Genomic DNA, 22376 nt, shown 5'->3' with positions numbered 1-22376 from the left:
GCAGTCCTATAATAATAGCAGCCTCCTGCAATCGTTTAACTGCACTCATCTGTAACATTATTTATTATTGTTTTGTTCATATTTCAGGTTTAATTTCATATTGTATTTTTCTTTATTTCTTTCTTTATTTTGTCTTTTATTCTTTTGTTTACTTCACTTCCCTTGATAAGTGATTGATTGACATTTAAACTGATTTTCATTAGCTTTCTATCAATATATCTTGTGAAAGCACTTTGAAACTTTTGTTTTGAAAATTACTTAGATTATTATTATTTAGAAAACAGTTCATGATTCAGGGTCTTTTAATAGAACAGACACATGATTTTTTTTTTTTACTTCCTTTTTTTGATATTTTTCTTTACTAATAATAAAAACACAACAATAAACAGTCACTTAGTCCCTCTGCAACTAATTTTCATTTATTGATTGTGGATGCATTAGTGTTGCTGTTAAACGATAAGATACATAATGTCAAAGTACTTTTTTTTCTTACTGTGTTACCACAATAATATCTATACCAAAAACAGCATTGGGCAGTTATACAAATCTAATGTAGAGATTAATGGGAAATGGCACCTTTAGTTCTCTTCTCATTATCCCTTCTTTCATGCCCTGCAATTATTGTAAAACAGCTCCCCTATTGGCTGATTGGAGGACTGCTGGAGGAATTCTCCCAGCCCATCCAGAGAGAGATTCTCCACCCAGTTCTCCTCTGTGTTCCTCGCTGTGGCAGCACCGCTCTGCAGGGGCATCCCATTGTTGTCAACACAGCAGTAGGCGTTCCACAGGTAGTCTGGGATGTTCACACGCTTTATGTTGTTTTTCACAATCCAGTTGTCTGCTGAGGGAACAGCCCCCACCAGCACATAGGCCTTAGAGCACTTGCTGCGGAAAAGGTCGGTGAGCTTGGACTCGTGGATCCTCCAGGCGTTCTGGTTCAGCTTGGGGTTCTGGGGAACCACATTGGTCAGGGTGAAAGTGGCGTTGCGTCCAGGGACTGTAAAAGAGAGGGATGAGAGTTCCAGTTGATTATGCAAGAAGAAGTGATGCATAAGGGAAAAAGAGTGAAAGATGTGTTTCATTCCTCAAGTATAAATCTAAAATGAATGCTGATTGGGAAATAATTTGATGTTGAACAATATTCATTTTGAGAGAAAAAAAAACATTGAAGTAACCATGATGAGCCTCTTTTATCGAGCTTCTATGGAATCTGTCTTGTCTTTTCCCCTTGTGTCCTGGTTTGGTAACCTGTCTCTGCAGGACAAATTAATCAAATATAAAGTGAGCTAGTAGGCTTATAGGCGAGTCTCAACTCCCCCTCTGGGTGCTTTACTCAACTCAGATTAAACACAAGGCCAACTCCGTTCTTTGGGATCATTTTCACCCTATAAATAGCAAGTTCCAGCTCCTCCGCTCTGGCCATCGTTATGTGGCTCCTAAAGATCGAACCAAGCGCTGCAGAGAGAGCTTTGTACCTGCAGCGATTGTGCTTCTTAACAAATCGGTACCGGGGATGCACCTCTTCCGTAGCACTTTTAGCACTCCAGGCTGCTGTAGGAGCAGTGGGTGCCTATGGAGATGGGATGTTAAGCACTTGTCATGACTCGAGCTGTAACAAGTTCAGTGCTGTCTGCTGTATTGTGTCGATGTGTGATTTATTTTTATGAATTGATAAGGAAGTGATGTCCTCTTTTAATGTTGTATTTTTGTCTGTTTCCATGGATTTCTGTTCCCTGTCTGCACAAGTAATGTATAGGTACTAATAAAGAAACCTAACCTTAACTAAAACAGCAGTAGGTATGAGTAAGTATCTTCAAATGTCTTCTGGCATAGTAACTGCTCTATAGTTTTTCTTCTGTGTAAAAGGAGCTAAGTAAACTGTGAAGATTAAGTTAAGATACTTTGGAATAATATTACACCTTTGTCATTGCCAGTGTATTCAGATAAAAACACAGTGTTGTGGATATTTTCCAGCAACTATTCATAGCATGATCATATTTTGGGTATGTTTAGGGTCACATATGTCGTTACGGACATGACTTTGTATCATGCAAGATGGTTTAAGTATAGAGGTCAAGTTCACTGCGGACACGCAGCTGTGCTGCGATAATTTATTGCCTCTTTAGTGAAGTATGTCCTTCTAAGAAACCAATCAAAACTTTTATGTTATATTTTTGGTTATAAGTGTGGTAGATTCATGGCAAGGAGTAACGTTGGGAGGATTACTGAAAATATTTATTTATTTGACATCACTAAACAAATCACATCGTGATTTAAGTGATAAGCACAATGAATTTAAAGCAATAAAGAAAAACTTGTATCAGAGTTCTCCCTCAACACTGTTGAACTTGACATTTTAGTTGTTCGAAACAAACCCCTCTTACCTGCATGGTGTCCGTTGGGGTTAAGGTGACCACGGTCGAAGCCAGAGTGTGTGTAGTCCTCATTCAGAGCCTGTCTCTCTCCCAGGTAGACCCCAGGGTGGTCCCTCCCCAGCCAGTAGCCATCCTTCATCTCGGCTTGCCAGGACAAGTTAACCAGCTGAAAGGCAAAAACTAACCTTTAAACACACCAATTGCCAAATGCAAGCACAGTTTCTGTATGAAATCCTTGTACAAAAAAAAATATAATTCTATATTTATGCATAATGTGTATGCATATGCTCCATACACCAACCTGAGGCTCTACAAACCAACGCTTCTCCCTGCCTCCTCCATTGCTAGGCTGGAACTGATAGGCAGCGTAGACAGCAATGCGATGGTTGGTGTCATAGAGTGTGGCAAAGTGGTACCTTATGGAGAGAGATGAAGTGGATAGTTAAGACATCAGATGCATTGCTATAGAAAATGAGAGCCAAAGAAACATTTATACAAAAATATCGACCGACAAGATTTGAGCAAATGTCCAAGATTCAAATGATCAGTTGAAAGTGAATGAAAAGATGAATTAGACAAGAAACCAAGCATATGCACATCTTCCTGAGCAAAGTCAAGTTGTGTATAGTGTTGTGTTTTGCTGTAGTGTCATTTGTTAGTTCCCCTTCCCAACCCTTATTTACCTGTGTTTTTATTTTAATATAGGCAATGCCATTAAATTAAAGCAATTACTAATGTTGATGATATAACTTTAACTAACCATGTAATAGATAATAATATTATATTGAACAATCCACTTTTACTTGATCAAGCATTTAACCAATATTCCTCCTCAGTCTGCTCTGCCTCTTCACCTGATTCTTTGTGTGGTCGTTTTCAACAATGTATTGATTGTCTTGTGACAGCTCCTTCAGAAGTATAACACCTGATGAGGTGCAGGGAACAATTAATGATCTAAAAGTGGGCAAGGGTCCTGGGTTAGATGGGATTGGATTGAAATACCCATATTGGTATGCACCCTCTCTGTGAACTCATTGAATGTCATTGTCCAGTTGTGAAATACCTTGAAATGTTCACGCATCAGTCCCTTGCATTAAGGTGGGGATGTACTAATTCAGGGGTGTCCAAACTTTCTATGCCGAGGGCCACACACAGAAAAAAATACGTTCTGGGCCACTCACGCCGCCACGCCCCCCTACCCTGGAGCGGACTGTTGACAGTGCGTTCTGAGGGACAGCTGGCAGGTCAGGTGTGAGTTTGGTGCCATCTTGTGTCTAAACTGAGAAGTGCAAAACAGTGGGCCATTGTCCATTACATTACATTCATTTAGCTGACGCTTTTATCCAAAGCGACTTACAATAAGCGCATTCAAACCCGAGGGTACAAACCCAGAACAACAAGAATCAAGAAAGAACAATGTCTTCAAAAATAAAGCAAAACTACAAAGTGCTATAAGTAAGTGCCATTTAAGTGCTACTAAATTGTTAGTTTCAAAAATTGTTTGTACTTTCTTTTTTTTTCTTTTTATAAAGTTTATAGTTTGGACACCCCTGGTCTTATTCAAAATTACAATTCATCATTTTTTTCAATCTGGTTTTTGATCAAATAACTAACACAACTACAGCTCTACTAAAACTTACAAATCATATATTTTCTCCAGCTAATGATAACAGGAGCAATCTTCCTCGATTTGAAGAAAGCAGTCGACCACTACCTTCTTTTAGACAGACTCTACAGTGTTGGTCTGTCTCATAATGTTATACTATGTTTCAACTCTTATCATCATAGCAGGAAACAATGTTTTGTTATACAGTGAAAGAGATCTGATGAATAGATTTAAATAGATGTATTTATCTGGGGATAGCTTTTTATCCTAAACTCCAAACATTTTGTTTATAGATGTACATTTGACTTAAACCTATCATGTAAAATAAGTTTATTTACCTGTTGACAAAGCGATGACAAAGACGGGCCGCTCCAGGAGTAGAAGCCCCCAATTCTGGTACCTTGTCTTTATAGAAGTACTTCATACATTCTGGTTCATCCTGGGTCAGAATGAAAAAAGGAGACAAGCCCCTGATTGAATTACCAACACAACACACACGTATGGACACAAATGTGTGTCCAATAAATAAACTGATTTCACCAACCTCAAAGCGTCCAACAACATCAGCCCGGACAGAGAAGAGGAAGAGGAGGAGAGCACACAAAGGCAGCAAGCTCTGCATTGTGGATAAAACTTCAGGTATCTGGGATTCTGGACTGCTCCCTTGAGTCAAATGAAACATAAAGGACTAATTCATTTTACAATGCGTTGGTCCACTGTAAAAGCCTGAAGGCCCGCACATGGAAGGGGGGGTCAGCTTGTTTGCAGTGTGTGTTTGCAGTGTGTATATTTCCACTCACCCACCGGTGCACCAGTCTGCTGCCAAACGCTGCCCTGAGCAGGAAAGGGCTTTTATATGTGACTTCTCCTGACCTTTCACCTTATTTGCCCGCTGCTTTTATCGGCAAGCCTGTATGCCGACACGTGACATTTGTGCAGGATGACCCTGAATCAGGTGTGGATGAAGATGACCAAGAGTGAGTGTAATGAGTGTAAAATGTATGCTTTGAATGTGCAAGAGCGAGCGGAATATGGGATTGATGTGAGACAATATCCTGTATATGAAATCAGTAACTAGTCTTAAGTACAAATTTTGATACTTTTAATTGTGTGTTTCCATTTTCAGCTTCTTTATAAATCTACTACACTCATTACTGTAGTTACTCTTCACTCTCCATATTCAGATTAATAATGTAATATAATGTAATACAATATAATATATTCTTTAATGTGTTATTATTTAGTTTAGTTTATCATTATTATTATAATCATTAGCATTATCGTTGTTATTCTAAATATTATATATAATAATATATAAACTATACATTTAAAAGAGATATAAAATAAACTATAAGTAAGATATGCCTTTTGATTAGTATATGATATATTGAAAAATGCACACATTAATGCATTATAGCTATAATCCAAAAATATAATATACATTATTCTGTAAATAAAACATTAGTACACACACAGTGAGTTGATGCAAATTTTCTTCTTTTCTAAAATTTTGATCACATGATAATAATAATAATAATATTTCTACACTGGGGTGTTGATACTTGATATTTCTGCTACCACTAGTTTAAAATCCTGCTGTAAATTAGTGCTTGACTCACACTGTATAACGAGGAACTGTCTATTTTATGTCAGTTTCCTTTTGCACAGACACTGTAAGTCAGACCATAGGAAGCAACAGCTTAAACAGTATTTGCATCAGTGACTTTAAATGCGGCAAAACTCTATGATGTTCATTCATTTTGGTCGATATCATCATCTTCTGCTGTCGTGTTTAGAACATGTGCAACTGGCACCCTGAGTCACAGCCCCTTTATGCTCAGGTAACACTGAGATATGGGTTCATGTGTTGTTTTTCCCACGATCAAGGTACACTCTCTTTACCTAACACATGGGCTTCTCCCACTTTCTAAGTTACACTCCCATAACCTGCTCCCTTACCTCTCCTCTCTCCACTCATTCTCACCTCTCACCCAAACCGGTCGAGGCAGATGGCCGCCCACACAAAGTCTGGTTCACGAAGCTTCCTTCTGTTATGGGGGAGTTTTTTCTCTCCAATGTCAACAAGTGTTTGCTTGAACTCTATAATACTGTCTGGTTTCAGCCTTACTACGTAAAGTGCCTTGAGATTATGTATGTCTTGAATTGACATTATACAAGTAAAATTGAATAAAATAAAATTGAACTGAATTGAAATGAATTTTTGATTTCCTTATCTACAGTCCAAACAATTGGAAAGATACGTTTACGAATGTTTTTTAATTTGTTTTTCAGAAATTTACCAGAGAAATATAAGTGTCTATGATTACAAATCCCGAAATGTCTCATAACCAACATTTTTATTTGTTCATAAAACCATCCATCTCAAAATTTTGAAATTTCAATAGCTTACAAAGCAGGGAATTCTATTGTTACTACCATTTCTATACTACGGTCAAAGTTTCCAATGTGTAAATCAAGAACTCCTTTTCTTTGACAGAAATTATTTAATTCTAGAGAAATCCAAGGGTGAAGTACAGGTACAGTGTACAGTGAAATTAACCATACAGAATGGGTAATTATATTTTATGTATAAAACCATTGAAAATTTTCTCTAAGTATTACAATTAAAAGTATCTTTACTGCAGAACAATAGCCTCTTTGAATATAATATAATGTAAAATAATGTTTGATTGTGCATTAATGTGTTCGTATTTTGTCCCCACTGTAGCTGCTAAAGTTAAAGCGATGACTTTAACTTCTATTAACAGGACAGAAAATAGAAAAGACAAAGTTGTGCTTTGCATCTTTGAACCTGAACAGTCGAAATGAACAATGAAACCAACTGATATTTCCTACAGAAAAGAAGCCATTTTAAAAAGTAGTCCAATAAGATGAAGTGGCACCCATTTAAATATACAGTGCCTTGCATAAGTATTCACCCCCTTTGGACTTTTCTACATGTTGTCATGGTATAACCACAGATTAAAATTTATTTCATCGTGAGTTTATGTAATGGACCAACACAAAATAGTGCACGATTTGGAAGTGGGGGGAAATATTACATGGATTTCACAATTATTTACAAATAAAAATCTGAAAAGTGTTGAGTGCATATGTATTCACCCCCTTTACTGTGAAACCCCTAACAAAGATCTGGTGCGACCAATTGCATTCACAAGTCACATTTGCAAGTCACATAATTAGTAAATAGGGTCCACCTGTCTGCAATTTAATCTCAGTATAAATACACCTGTTCTGTGACGGACTCAGAGTTTGTTGGAGATCATTACTGAACAAACAGCATCATGAAGACCAAGGAGCTCACCAAACAGGTCAGGGATAAAGTTGTGGAGAAATATGAAGCAGGGTTAGGTTATAAAAAAATATCCAGAGCTTTGAACATCTCTCTGAGCACCATAACATCCATCATAAGAAAATGGAAAGAATATGGCACAACCACAAACCTACCAAGAGGAGGCCGTCCACCCAAACTGAAGAGTCGGACAAGGAGAAAATTAATCAGAAGCAACCAGGAGGCCCATGGTTACTCTGGAGGAGTTGCAGAGATCCACAGCTGAGGTGGGAGAATCTGTCCACAGGACAACTATTAGTCGTCTACTCCACAAATCTGGCCTTTATGGAAGAGTGGCAAGAAGAAAGCCATTGTTGAAAGGGATCCATCAAAAATCCCGTTTGGAGTTTGCCAGAAGCCATGTGGGAGACACAGCAAACATGTGGAAGAAGGTGCTCTGGTCAGATGAGACCAAAATTGAACTTTTTGGCCTCAATGCAAAACGCTATGTGTGGCGAAAACCCAACACTGCCCATCACCCTGAGCACACCATCCCAACAGTGAAACATGGTGGTGGTAGCATCATGCTGTGGGGATGCTTCTCTTCAGCAGGTACAGGGAAACTGGTCAGAATAGAGGGAAAGATGGATGGAGCCAAATACAGGGAAATCCTTGAAGAAAATCTGATGCAGTCTGCAAAAGACTTGAGACTGGGGCGGAGGTTCCTCTTCCAGCAGGACAATGACCCTAAACATACAGCCAGAGCTACAAAGGAATGGTTTGGATTAAAGAATGTTAATGTCTTAAAATGGCCCAGTCAAAGCCCAGACCTCAATCCAATAGAGAATCTATGGCAAGACTTGAAGATTGCGGTTCACAGATGGTCTCCATCCAATCTGACTGAGCTTCATCTTTTTTGCCAAGAAGAATGGACAAACCTTTCCATCTCTAGATGTGCAAAGCTGGTAGAGACATACCCCAAAAGACTTGCAGCTGTAATTGCAGCGAAAGGGGGTTCTACCAAGTATTGACACAGGGGGGTGAATACTTATGCACCCAACAGATGTCAACTTTTTTGTTCTCATTATTGTTTGTGTCACAATAACATTTATTTTGCACCTCCAAAGTACTATGCATGTTTTGTTGATCAAACGGGAAAAAGTTTATATAAGTCTATTTGAATTCCAGTTAGTAACAGTACATAATGGGAAAAAGTCCAAGGGGGGTGAATACTTATGCAAGGCACTGTAGGTACAAATACCTTAAAAAATTGTGCAGCACAATACAAACAAATACAGTAGGGGAGAGTGGGGTAATGTGAGACTAATCAAATAAACATATTTTATTGTAATATTATATTACATATGTTTTATTTTTAATGTCATAAACAATGTACAAAAGCCATCATGCCAAGAAACTACACCAGGAAGACAACCTGGGGCCAAACACCCCTCGCAGAGATGGAGAGTGTAGCCGCTGAGGTCATGCAAGGAAAGAAGTCCTTAAGAAAAGATGGAAGGGATAGAAATATTGATAAGACAACCCTCAAAAGATTCATAAAGAAAAAAGAGAAAAGGAAAGTAAAATCAGTAGCCTGGGGTGCAGTAGCTGAGGCAAAGAGAATATTCACAGATGAAATGGAGGAGGAGCTTGCCAAACACTTGAAACAACTAGCTGACCAGTTCCATGGCCTTGCTCCAGTTAAGTGCCGTGAACTGGCATTTGAATATGCAGAGAAAATCAATATCCCTGTCCCTGCCAATTGGACAGAGAAACAATGTGCAGGTAAGCTAGGGTGAGCAAGAGATCACATGAATCATAATAATCATAAATGTGCTTAATTGACCAATCCCCATGATTCTGTTACTAGTCCGATATTAGTTTTGGAATGTGTGGTTGTCAATCTAGCTGTCAGGATTTTAACTATAAAACATGTGTTGTTATGGTAGTTTTAAGTTGAAAAATCAAGTGGACCACTTTACCCCCTTGATTTCTCTGGTCTGTCTCACTTTACCCCTAAGCTGGGGTAGAGTGAGACACAAGACCACTTTTTAAAAAACAATCATATTTTCACTGCCCTTTGTCCTGAAGACATTCTGATCATTTCCATTGCTAGGAAACATCCTGAATTAATGGGAAATGTGTACATTTTACTGATATATAATTTTAGCTCGCCTAGAGGGGAGCAAATGTAAAATATGTCTCACATTACTACGCTCTCCCCTACATGAGTAAATGTACTCAGTTATTTCGCACAACTTAACTTGGCGCATAACATCCTCCAAGAAATGAGTGCACTCTAACATGATGCGGAAGTTCAAATGTGAAAACATCTAATCACGTAAAAATAAATACTCAATTTCTTGAGAGTCGACAGGGAAAACATAACATTATACTTTGAAAAAGTGCTTTTGAAGAATGATTAATGATTGTGATCAACGATATTTAGTTGATTCGTTGTGAGACAAAATTTCAGCAACACTTGACTTTAACATTTAGTTGAGTTGTGTCAGCTCTGTTACCCTGACACTTAAGTAAGTAAACTCTGGAAATAAAAAGTCACTACTATCATAACCTTGCAATAAATCGATTCAGTGTTTCAATCAGTCTGAGAAGGTAAGTTCTTGTGAATTCAGTTAAACCACTGCCACAAGCTGGAGCTGCACTGAGGCTGCCTCCTAAAAAGCCAACTCAAGTAAAAATCTGATTATAGGTTCACTCATCGATTAAGTTGACTTAATTTAAACATTTGTAGTTTAAAATCATTAAATTTAAATAGTGGAAACTAAAGGTTGAATAAAACAGAATTGGAAAAAGCCACAGAGGCTTGTGCATGCCAGAGAACACATAGAAAACATCAGGAATGAGATAAAGACTCAAGCTTTATTTAATCAGCCTTGTGTTTTCCCATTACTCTGCCGGCATTCATTTTTCACATTAACCAAACATGTAAATCTCACAGCAGTACATGAACTGGAAGACACTACACAGTGTTATAATTGTGTTTGCCCAGTGTAATTGCTTTATTATTAAGGGAAATAAACAAATGCAGCTGTTAATGAGCCGTACTGTTTGGCTTTCTATCTAATTTAAGATGTAAATAGTGTAAACACACAGCGAGGGAAGAGAGGACAAAGTATGGAGTCAGATGATCATTATTAAATGGGCTGAAGTTTTTGCTGGACAAGTTAGTATAATTTATCATTGAAAGTGTGCAAATTAAAAATATATATATAAATATATAATCAGAGTCTAGATTACATTTTTTAGAAAATGAACTCCTCTCCTTCACTCTATTTTACATTTGATTGATGTTTGCAGCAAAAAGCAGCAGATGCTGTTGCATTAGTCTGCCTCTAGGTTGCAGTGTTGATTTATGATTTCAAGTTCACCTGTGTTTTTGAATACTGTTGCACTGCAGAACCACCTGGAAATGATCCGCCCTGCAAACAGACGATCATTGATAGGCTGTGTCGTCTAAACTAAAATCAAGTCAATTACGCTTCCTTCTTCACAGCCTAAAAACACAAAATGCAAATTGTGGCAGATAATCATTAAAGATGACAGTAAATTACATAAACAATTTGATGCATTTTAACCAACAACTTTGGTGTGGTTTTGAATTTTGCCCAGAAGTCAATGTGAATGGACATCTTTAATTGACTTGAATGGAGCTTTATGGTTCCCCAGACACAGATTGAGCCTAATCCCTGCCTCCAAAGCATCTTCACTCCTTGTCTGTCAGCGAGAAAGAACTGAGTGTGGTTCAGCAGGAAAACCATAGAGCACAAAACTAAAATCACTGCTTCCACGTTGAATTGGACATGTGAGCAATTTACTCAATTTGCCTATTGTACACAAACCTCTTCTGACTCAACATGCTTTGATTAACATTGGTCCTGGTCACTTGATTTACTGGCTTATTCATTCATTTGATTTGATTGTCAAATGCCTTTGGGTGGTCAGGTTACACAGATCCAACATGGATAATGAAGGTTATGGTGTGATTATTTGAAGTAGTCAGCTTTTGAATTTGTCTGTGAAAGGTTTAAGGACGTTTTTATTCCACCAAGGAGGTTTTCGTCTGCATTTGTCTGATAGTTAGCAGAGCTACAAAACAACCACTGGAGGGATGATCACTAATCTTGGTGGAAGTACATGGTATGGGTGAAGAAAAAACTCATGAAAATATTGGTACGGACCCAGGATTTATTTTTCATTATCTTCACTGATTTCTCTGAGAATAATTCATGGATCATCATGATTTTTTTTTTCATGTTTAGGGCAGTGATATTTATTATTTTGTGCTATTTAGGGCAGATCAAATAAAAATCCAGATCTAGTGAATATAGATGTTTTTTATTAAGGAGACTGTCAGATTTGGCGCAGTGGTCTCTCAGTGCCTTTCTAGTTTTGTTATTTGGATTAACACTCGGCATCTTGAAGCTATCGCTTTATCAACTCAAAAAGACAATTAAGTTGATTTATTAATATCAATACTTAATGTAGAAATTTAGCTAATTCTTCGGAATTGCATATGACAATGATTTTGAACTGACAAAATATATCAGGATAGTATTTCTCGTTTTTGGGGTCTCAGTGACCCTGCAAAACATGTTTGAATAAATGTTCACCTGCACTCTGACATCGACAATATTTGACAACACTTTCTTCCAGAACCCTAAATAAGTTAATTCTCCGTAGTTGAAGATGTTTTCATTTTCACCTCTCTGTGATCTAATCCTAGAGTTCCAATCTGGGGTTTGATGAGGTGAACATTTAGGTTTAATTTTTGTTTCAGATATTGACGATGAAATCAAAGGTACGCAAACAATGTCGAGGTCCAAGGTCCACTTGGTGGCTGCTCTGGAGCTTTTGATCATATCAGATGATCCTCTTCATTACATTGAGTTAATCATCTGTGATTATTGTGTAGTTTGAGTTTGTCTTGGGTCATTAAAGAACTTTTTGTTCTCATTGACTGAGAAGTAAACATCATATCTGCTAAGTAAGATCATGTAAAAGATGAACATGTGAAAACCAGTGACAAGGACACACAAATGTCCTTCATTTTAAGGGGTAACAAGCAAAGAACAGTTGTCTAATTGACCTCAAACATAAGTTATGGCAACATACTGTAGTCGTTTGTATGTGAAGTCTCATTTGGCAGATAAATATATCACCCATATATAACATTAACAAACATAAAAAAATTCATATTTATGCCCATTGGTCAATTCCACCTTTTATCACCTATGAAAGGATCAGTTTGATGCCAAGGGGAGAGTTACTACCCCATCGCCTCGCAAAACTTTGAGTCAAATGAGGTTAGAAGAAAAGAGAAACTTAATATATATCCCCCAGCAGAGCACATACCTCCACCAAGGCCCATCAGCCCGCTTAAATTCAACCAAGCTGCACCAAATTTCACACGTACAGATATCAGTCCCCTAAGCAGGCCGGATGCTTTCGTCAAGATCCTTCAATTACTACCTGGGGAATCAGTGACAACGTCCAAAAACACCCTATCTCACAATATTAAAGAAAGTGCTATTCCACAATTTGTTTTTCATTGTAATCAGTCCAGTGTTCTATTTTTTCTCAATGCAGCCAACTAAAAGACAAGCAAGCGCACAGTGGTGACAACACAATATTTATGTCGAATGTAAAAAGTGTTTGGTTCAATGCAGGAAAGCTAATTTGTCATCCTATGCTGATATGAAACATGTAGTCTCCTCCTAATTGGGTTTAACACTTATCAACTTATCAAGTTGTCAAAACAGGAACGGTTGTAAGATTCCATGGGACTTATTGCCGTACATTATCTCAGCCCTCACATGACCGTTGGAGTTGGAGCAGCTTTTTGACACTGGGTGGAAACACTGAGGTGGATCTGCTACAGACTGACTGCAGTGCTGCTGAGGATGCAAAAAGGTGAGACTGCAACTTTCCACACACTTACCTCTCCATCTTCTCCAAGGACAGATGGCCAGACGCCCATCTCAGCCCCGACAGACGAAGGAAAGAGAGGAATTCAATTCGCCAACCCCCATTTAAAACCACCCCCCCCCTCTCTTCCCCCACTTCCCTTTATCATTTTCTCTCCTTCTTTTTTTTCCATCTTTTTAAGTCGCTTCATTTCAGATACATTCATACATTTTCAATATCTTTATGTATGAGTCTCTCTCCCCCTTCCATCCTTCTCCACACCACCCCTGGTCGCCTCCCTTCCCCCCTCCACTAATTTTATCTCTTTCTCTCTCGCTGTTCCTTTATTCATCCCATTGTCACCACCTCCTATACCTTCCTCAGTCCTCCCTCTTTCCTTCTTCCCTTTCTTCCTCCTTCCTTACCTCCCTCCATCCTATTACTGTAATCCATCACTCTTCCATCAGCCACCATACAAACAGGCCTCCTGGTTTCCATAGCAACCGCCTCCGGCCCAGCAGTGCGCAGCCCCTCTCTGATTGGCTGGCAGGGCCCAGGCAGTCTCAGTCTGTCTGGTAGATGTGGTAATTGGCTGGGAAGTCATACACACACACATGGACATGCACGCACGCACACACACGCACACACAGACACACACACACACACACACAAACATACAGTACAGTATTCAAACACTGTCATACACTATACACGTTCATGCCCATGCACACAAATGCAAACAACATAAACACACACACAAATATACATACATATATTTTAATGGGTATTGAAACATACACACACACACACACACACACACACACACATGTAAGGGAGACTGGGGTCAGAGTAATGAAGCCCATAGGAAGATGGGGGCTGCAGGCTGTGTATGTGTGTGTGTGCATGCAGCCTACAGTATTTGTGTAAATGTGCCTGTAGTGAATGTTGTGTGCATGCATGTGTGTGTGTGTGTGTGTGTGTGTGTGTGTGTGTGTGTGTGTGTGTGTGCGTGTATGTGTGTGTGTGTGTGTGTGCAGGATTTTGGATAAGGTTGGAGTTCTGCCAAAGGATGGATGGAGGAAGTGTGTGGGTTTTTGGAGCATATTGTTAAAAATACCTATATCTCCCCAAGGAGCAACGTGTGCACTGGTTTTTGGTTTTCTGGCGTCTGGAAGGAAGCAGGAAAAAATGGAATTGTTGATCAGCCTGACTTCACCCTGCTGCTGTTGCTCAGCCAGGTCTGGCCAACACAGCAGCTATGATGAATGCCTCATCTCCAGGAATACATCACAAATAGCAAAAACTGTACCTGCCCTGAATAGCAAAGTGTATTCTTCTGCAGTGTTGCTCAAAAACAATTGTGGACAATGGGCCTCCATTGTCCCTCCTCCACCCCCATTCCCAATTTTCCAAGGCAGCTAAAGGAGCAGAACAATACTGTCCCTTAATCTTTCGGAAATTCTTTGTCAATTTGCTCTTTTATTCAAATGAAATGTATGTTTTCAGAGTGCACTGTAAAAAAGAAAACAGAGGGGTTCTGATGGACGTGTTTCAACTGCAAAGTGCAAAATTGGAAATGATAATTGGTAATTTAGAGGTTTGAAAACTGACTTTGAACAAGTTACTTTGATAGGTGGTTTATCTGCAGAGTAAAAAGAGGAAACAATGACTGGTGTTGGTCTGCAAATACGACTGAATGTGTGGGAAGGATTGTGTGGGCTAGAATGTCCTGCAATTCTAACTGACTGGTAAACTGGCCTAGTTGGCAACGATTCAGACAAGCAGACAAGCAGATAGACAGACAGACTGACTGCTGTCCAAAAAACACAAATATTCAGTGATTTATACCACAGGGACTAGAACAAATGCATGCACACTTGCAGTTACACACATTCACACACACACACACACACACACACACACACACACACACACACACACACACACACACACACACACAATGACACGTAACACAAAGGTAGAGGTCATTTTTCAATCTCATCTTTTTAATGGAAAAAAATGAGTCGAGGGAAGAGAGAAAAAAACGGGGTGAATCGAGAAAGCTGTATGAATTCACAGAAAATGACTGACAGCAGTGATGACAGCAATGCGGTCACAGTCCACATTTCAAAGCATTCCCAGGTACCACTACCAGACAAAGAGAGAGAGAGAGAGAGAGAGAGAGAGAGCGAGAGAGAGAGAGAGAGAGAGAGAGACGGGGGGGGTTAACAAAATTTCAGGAAGATTTTATCTTCCTCACGAGGTAAAAAATACAAATTAAAAATTCGAACTTTATCCAGTGTTGTTTACAACAGACAATCACGTTGAAAAAATGCAGAGAGTGAAAAAATAAAAAGTGCACCCACACTCTCACTCACACACACGTGCAGTAAGTTTCTTATTTTTGGGGAATTAAAAAAAAAGAAAAAAGTTCAAGCAAAGATCACAGAACGACAATTTACAAGTGAACCGACTCTCAATCCTCTGACCGAATCATCCCAACAGCACTAAAGTGGGAGGAGATGGTTGTTGTAGGCATCAACTTAAACCGGAAGGTTCCTGCTGTGGCTTAGTTTGACCCACCCACCTCATCACCACCACCACCACATTGGTTTGGCCATTTATACAAAGGAAAGGCTCAAGTTTCATTGAATAATCACACCGATACCCACATTTTCTAAAACCCCAACATGGCTTCCACACCCACCTCAGATAGTACAATCAAAATTGGTTTGACTCCACCATGCTTCTCTTATCAGGTGCAGGAAGGCTCCCATTATAAAGGCTTTTCAGTTGTCATCGTCCATCCACTCAAACATGTCCATTATATTCAGACATCATCAACATCCATTTCATTGTTAAACCTGTTACTATTAAAATAAATTTAAGATCTGATTGATGAATAAGAATACACATTTGTTTTGATTGAACACTATTTGTTTTGGTGGCAAATTAAAGCACTGATATTACATGTATACCTGTTTTTACAGAGGTAAAAACAGGTATACGTCTCGATCCAAGTTACTTGTGATAAAGTTATGCATTCATGCACATGCTTTTGTTGTAACCTGCACTAACCATTACAATCTCCTAGCAGTGCCAAGTGGTTCCACTGAAAAGAAAATATCTGCAAAATAAAACGATTTCACTATTTTGGTTTGGTTTGCTTCTCTCTGACCTTCCAGTATTCATAAGTGATAAGACACACACACACACAAACACACACACACACACACACACACACACACAGAGGCATTAACACTTGTTGAGAGCCAATGCAGCCACGCTGTGCAAAATGTGAAAAAACACAGATTACAAAACCAAACACTGAAAAAGGAAATAAAGAGGAACCAACAGCAGTTTAAGGTTTTTCTCCTTTTCGTTATTAAAAAAATCAATAGTGACAACATCAAAATATGAAATCAGAAACATTTCAGGTGTCATTCATGCATCAGTGGAGTTACACTGAATCAAGGGGTAACACAGTATTTGCACCTAATGTCCTCCTGTGTCAGATGACAAACACGATTGCAGGTCAGGTACATTCTCACAGCTCACCCGATCTTGGGAGTTTCCTTTTAGAGATGTGATGCAGCATTAAAATGAGATGGTCATTCAGAAAACCCACAACCAGCTGAATTTGACCTGTTTCATACTTTGAAATGTACACAAGTATATTAAATACTGTACGAAAAAGGCCAGTTGTTGCCCTTCATTCAATCCCCTATTTACAGCTATTGTCTCCAGGCCTAAAGCTCTTAAATCACTGGATGGATGTCCTCTCTAGACCATATGAACAAAACAAAAAATCCTACTGTTTCAGTTCTTCGACCTCTGCTAACTTGCAATCCATCCATTAAAGTTGTCTTGAGACTTACAATTAAACTGTTTGAGGATAATATAATAGGCCGTTTGGCTAAAAGAAAGAAAAATATTATTTTCAGTGCAATCTCAAATAATACATGCTGGCTGGCTGGCTGGCTGGCTGGCTGGTTGGTTGGCTGGCTGGCAAGATCAATCACTTTATAAAAATCTCAGCCTCAACATTTCAGCTTGGTCTTCAAGCGCTGATCTATTATACTGGCTTCTAACGTGCAGAGCAGACTGACAGGAGCAGGATTTTGAAACTTTTTTTTCCTGTCTATTTTTCATCTCACAAAACAGGTGCCCTCGAGTTTGGAAAGACACAGATGATCAGAAAAACAGCTATTATGAGCTGACAACCTAGCAGACGAAATCATCCTGCCATCAAACTTTGTCTTTTCCAGCAAAAATATCTTGTGAGTTTAATTCGCATGTTTGATATCTTCATCTTCAAAAACCAAGATCGCAAAATCTTTATCAAAGGTTTCGTCACTGAGGGTCAAACAGAAGCAGCATATTTGGCCATACTTTGGTGACACTGTGACTGTTTAGAACATAGACTGTAAATAAAGATTGATGATGTGTCATGTGCCACTGCCTCCTAAATCTAGCTAAAATATCACGAGTATGGGCGCCGCCATTCCTGCTCTTTTGACTCATCTGCTCAGTGGTGATTGTTGAGTGGAGCCGTGGCATCGAGGTCCTACCGGTACAAGCACTCAACCAATCGTGAGTCAGTCACAGCCGTACTTTTTAGACAAATCCATGTCCCATCTGCTAACGTGGAGGAGGCGTCCATCAGGGGGCGATCAAGACGATTTGGCTTCACTTATGGGAGCTGTCATGACATCCAACTTGATTTACAGTCTATATAATATAATGGAGATTAACAGGGGTTGTTTATTGTCTCTTACAATTCATTATTAATGTTTTTGATCCTCAAAAGACATTGAGTATTGAACTTAGCAAAGAATTTAGCATCATCATATTTGTTGAGAATTAAATCTCCTTAATGTTGTAAAATCTGCCATGGTTATTCATTAAAAGGACCTATATACTGCAGGTAGTACCCTGTTAGAAATTAATTAATTAATTAATTAAGTATTAATTTACTTACTATGCAGTTAATGCTCCTAAAGGCTATCAATTTAGTCAGGACCATAACTTCCGATGACTCAAAACTTTGTGTTTACGTTCAGGACCAGTTTAAAATTTTGGGGAATATATCTAGCACTTTTGCTATATTGCCAACAGTTAGACTAAACAATTAGCCAGGTACGATGGCTCGAGCCAAACGTACAGAATTCATCTACCAGCATTTCTCCAGCTCACTAAGAACCACGTTATTTCTCAGTCGTTTCAAAATCATGTCATGTTACAAAGGGTGAAAGTGACAAGTTATGGTTTTACAAAGGGCAACGTGTGCCAGACAGCATCTTGGCTGAGTGCTTATACTTCCTGGAGTCACATCCAAGAAAGAGTCTGGCACATATAGTCCACAACTTGTCTTTTTGACTCTTTGGTTTGTGCATATGTCAGATTTCAGGCTCTTCCTTTTACAGTTGCTCACTTTTGCTAAGGACTACATTGAGACGATTTGTGACTTGCAGAACAAAGCCATTGTTCCACCTCTGCCGTTACAGAAAAAATGACATTCATATAACCTTCCTGCTGCTCAATTATCCTCTCACAGATCCCACCTGGCATGGAGCTGGCTACAGTTTCTGTATCGCTCAAAAAAACTCACATTAACAGACACACAGGCACACAAAGAGTTTAAAACACACCCAGTTTGGCCAACAGTTATTATCACAAACACATTATTGCGAATTAAGTGTGCTTTCTTTTCAATTTCAATCAAAAGAGTTTCTTAAAAAACAATTGAGATGGCTACATGCAAATGAAAAATAAAAAATAAAAAAGGGAATCATAAAAAAAAACTTTTTGGGCCTTGGCATGGGCCGGACAAAGATCTGCATTGACCACACATCAATCCTACATTCTTGACACACAGATAATAAACACCAAGGACCGGGAGAGTTTCAGTTTTGCATTGGCTTCACAGTCGGTGTTTCATAGAAGGGGACAGGTGAATGGAGGTCAGGTTCAACTTGTGAGAGCTGCTAATCCTAAAATGTCATTTTTAAATACATTGTTTTATCAGAAATAGCTGATGAGAGAAAAAATCCATCTCTCCTCTCATCCGAGGACGACCTTTGAACTCTAAAGCCTTCTGTGTCGGTCCCAATATGCATTGTGTATTTGTGGAAACATCATGCAAAGAGAGAGAGAGGACAGGGTGAGGTCAAAGATGGCCTGAGCTTCTGACCAGTTGTTTTCCAGGCAAGGTTGTTTCTAAAAGGTGTGAAGATAGAGCATCAGTCTTAATTCTGTACAATTTGCTCTCCCTTTGAATCTGCACAGGTCAGCGAACCCTGCAGACAAGAAAATGAGAAGCGCTCCACAGCTCAGCTCTGACAAACACTGCAAGGGACAGAAGGAGGAAATGAAATCTTGGTTGAGTGTACTGTATATTTCACAGTTGGCTAACAAACTGCTCTGTTGTAACCCGGGGTCTTCCAAGTCCTGTCCTCGGCCTAACACCTATCCATTTTATGAATCCTCACTCTCTTCTTGACTGACTTTCAGCTGAGATCATTAGGGCTCTTCCAAGGGCCCTTAAGAGGGTTCCTGTGGAGTAGTATGCCTCCGAAGTGCCCTTGGCAGGCTGGAGTGTTTGTCTCACTAGCAAACTTATAGTCAGCTGATGAATTCCTCAGAAGTAAGGGGGGAGGCCGCTCAAGCACAACAGGGAGCGTGTATGACACAAAGGACAGAGGTTGGCTTGCTGCTGGAGAATGGGTTTAAGAATGAGTATGGAGCCGTGGGTGCTGTGTGCTCGGTCGTGTCAAAGGTCGCAGGGGGCAAACTGTGGAGGAGGTGGCGACGAGGAGATCAGAGGAGGAGGGAGGCAGCTGAGGCACAGAGAGGGGGGCGTTGGAGAGGTGGCTTGGGAAAGGATGAAGGGCCGAGAGGACGAGGCGCAGCTTTCGCAGATTAAGTGAGGGTGATGTAGGCTGAGGCCTTCTCCTTCAGTTGTCTCAGACACAGATGACAGCTCCAGCTCCCTGCAACACACACACACACACACACACACACACACACACAAACACACACACCCACAGAGCACATCACAGATCAGCAGTTCAATCACCGCTATTGTACAGCCTTGTGAATTAATCCCTCATTTCAGACAGCATTAAGTAACACTGTAAATTAAAGCCCCGTGGTGAAACATCACATGCTGTGCCTGTGGTTTGGAGATGCAGGGGAATTGACAAGTACTTTGCTGTGGATTTTGGCATGTGGTTTGTACCATTAATTAAACATCCACTTGAGACAGATGTTCAAATCCAACACTCCTTCTTGCAGCCTCTTTTACACTTCAATGATAGTGTGTTTATGAATGTGGCTGTAATGTATTTTTTTCTTTTGTAATGTGATGTGTGAAGCACAGTACAGTATGTTTATATATGTAAATATATATTTAACTTAACCTTTCACATTCTCTGCTCTAGCGTAAATTTAAATAACTGAGTAGATGTCTTTCATAAATCAAGTGTTGCATTCGTGGGCAGAGCATGACACTGTTAGCGAGCGTTAAAACACGTGTGGCACTGCTGCTGTATGTTCAGCCAAGTGACACTCTTGCCATGGAAACAGATTATTTTTTGGACTACCCGTTTCCATGGCAATGCCATCAAACATCCTAAGGCAGCCATCTTATGTTTCGTGGGGAAAAAACTACTGGATTCAGATGAACCTGCTCCTGTTCTATGATCACACTCCCAGCATTAGGAGCATTTCAGCTTATGGTTAATTCAATTTCAATTAATTTCGAGACCTATTCAGATTAACATGAACTGAAAAAGAGGTGACGAGTCCTGAGTGTCACCCAGACAACGACAGGTTTAGTCATTTTTTAAAGTCCTAAAAGTCAGCGTGTCAGATTACACGACTGTTTTGACCAGATGTTTCACTCTCCTCATCAACTCCTCCTGGTTTGTTTGTTGTAAACAAGATTATGCAAAAACAACTGGATGGATTACCATAAAACTTGGTGTAATGATGATGCAGGATTGTTTTTTTTTGAGATTTTGCAAGAGGGTGTGTTTCAATCTTTTTCTTAGAGAATAATTCATGGTTCTTGATTGAAAAAATCTTGCTTCATTAGGGAGCTGATATCTATGAGTGTGTGCAATTTGGTGCAGTTTAATTAAATATAAAGGGACTGTTGGGCCTTGGCGGAGGTATGTGCTCTACTGGGGGTCCTTCTAGTTTTAATTGTCTCTCCACCTGCTGTACTTATTATGTAATCATTTACTAAAAAAGACTTGGACGAAATTACATGCAGGAGTGAACACTTGAGAGGTCCTGGTATGCAGTGTCAGTATGCGCTCTACTTAGTGTTGCATTGTATTCATGCTCCGTGTTATACATACCCTCTGGTGGTTCAGACATGGGAGGGCTCAGACAGTACATGTGGTAGCCTCTGTCACAATCATCACAAAACAACAGCTGGTCCTGGAACAGAGGAGAATATTCAGATAAATGTCATTACGAAGTGGGAGACTTGAAATCAAAGCTGAGGACAGAGCAGCATTAATGTAATGTGTATAATACTGGAATATATGCATTGGTGTTCATATAAATCAAAGGATTAAGGTGTGACAAATGTGCCCCTTGGTTATTTTTAAATTATGAAAACAGATGCAGACCTAACAACCTCCCTTCGTTGAAATTGTTCCTAATTCTCTCTGCACCCTGACTCTGCTTTAATCTGTTTACCTCCTAACTCTTCATTGATTTAAAAAAACTGCATTTATTGCAAGTCGACAATTCTTTCTACAAAGTTTTCTAACAGGTTTAAAGCTGTTTCTTTCCACAGAGACTAATTGGGCAACAGTACAGCTCAGTGGATGGACGTCATCCCTCAGCCAGAGGGAGCCACTCTCGCATCCTGTGAATCTAAGCCAGAGCCTGAATCACTGTTCACACGCTCAACAAGACAGTTTAAAACTTTACATAAAGCATATACTGTATGTACAGGGTGTTATGTGTTTGTTTGTGTGTGTATGTGTGTGTGTGTGTGTGTGTGTGTGTGTGTGTGTGTGTGTGTGTGTGTGTGTGTGCAGCCACATGTGTTAACATGTAGTACAAAGTGAGATCCTACATCGTTTTCAGAGGTGCCACACAGGCTGCAGGACTTGCACTCGATGCACTGCCAGCGATAAGTCCTCACGGCAGCCGT

The 22376-nt window shown here is 39.5% G+C and overlaps 2 protein-coding genes across 2 annotated transcripts in view; both read right to left on the bottom strand.

Moving 5' to 3' along the window:
* Nucleotides 1-397: 397 nt before the first annotated feature.
* On the bottom strand, nucleotides 398-4860 carry si:dkey-243k1.3 (endonuclease domain-containing 1 protein-like). The gene is made up of 6 exons (XM_053422841.1): nucleotides 4782-4860; nucleotides 4526-4644; nucleotides 4320-4420; nucleotides 2677-2791; nucleotides 2385-2541; nucleotides 398-997 (listed from the first exon to the last, which is right to left on the bottom strand). Exons 2-6 carry the CDS (start codon nucleotides 4601-4603, stop codon nucleotides 606-608), a joined length of 843 nt encoding a protein of 280 aa, XP_053278816.1. The 5' UTR covers nucleotides 4604-4644; nucleotides 4782-4860; the 3' UTR covers nucleotides 398-605.
* Nucleotides 4861-20122: 15262 nt separating this feature from the next.
* Nucleotides 20123-22376, bottom strand: part of dpf1 (double PHD fingers 1) — a 40172-nt gene continuing 37918 nt past the window's right edge. Inside the window, 3 exon segments of the mRNA XM_053422986.1 lie at nucleotides 20123-20193; nucleotides 21568-21649; nucleotides 22299-22376. The exon segment at nucleotides 22299-22376 is cut by the window's right edge and continues 35 nt beyond it. Coding sequence (XP_053278961.1) covers nucleotides 20123-20193; nucleotides 21568-21649; nucleotides 22299-22376 — 231 coding nt within the window.

The sequence above is a fragment of the Pleuronectes platessa genome, chromosome 5 (genome assembly GCF_947347685.1).
Source record: "Pleuronectes platessa chromosome 5, fPlePla1.1, whole genome shotgun sequence".
Classification (NCBI taxonomy): Eukaryota; Metazoa; Chordata; class Actinopteri; order Pleuronectiformes; family Pleuronectidae; genus Pleuronectes; species Pleuronectes platessa.
This window is presented reverse-complemented; position numbering and strand designations above follow the sequence as displayed.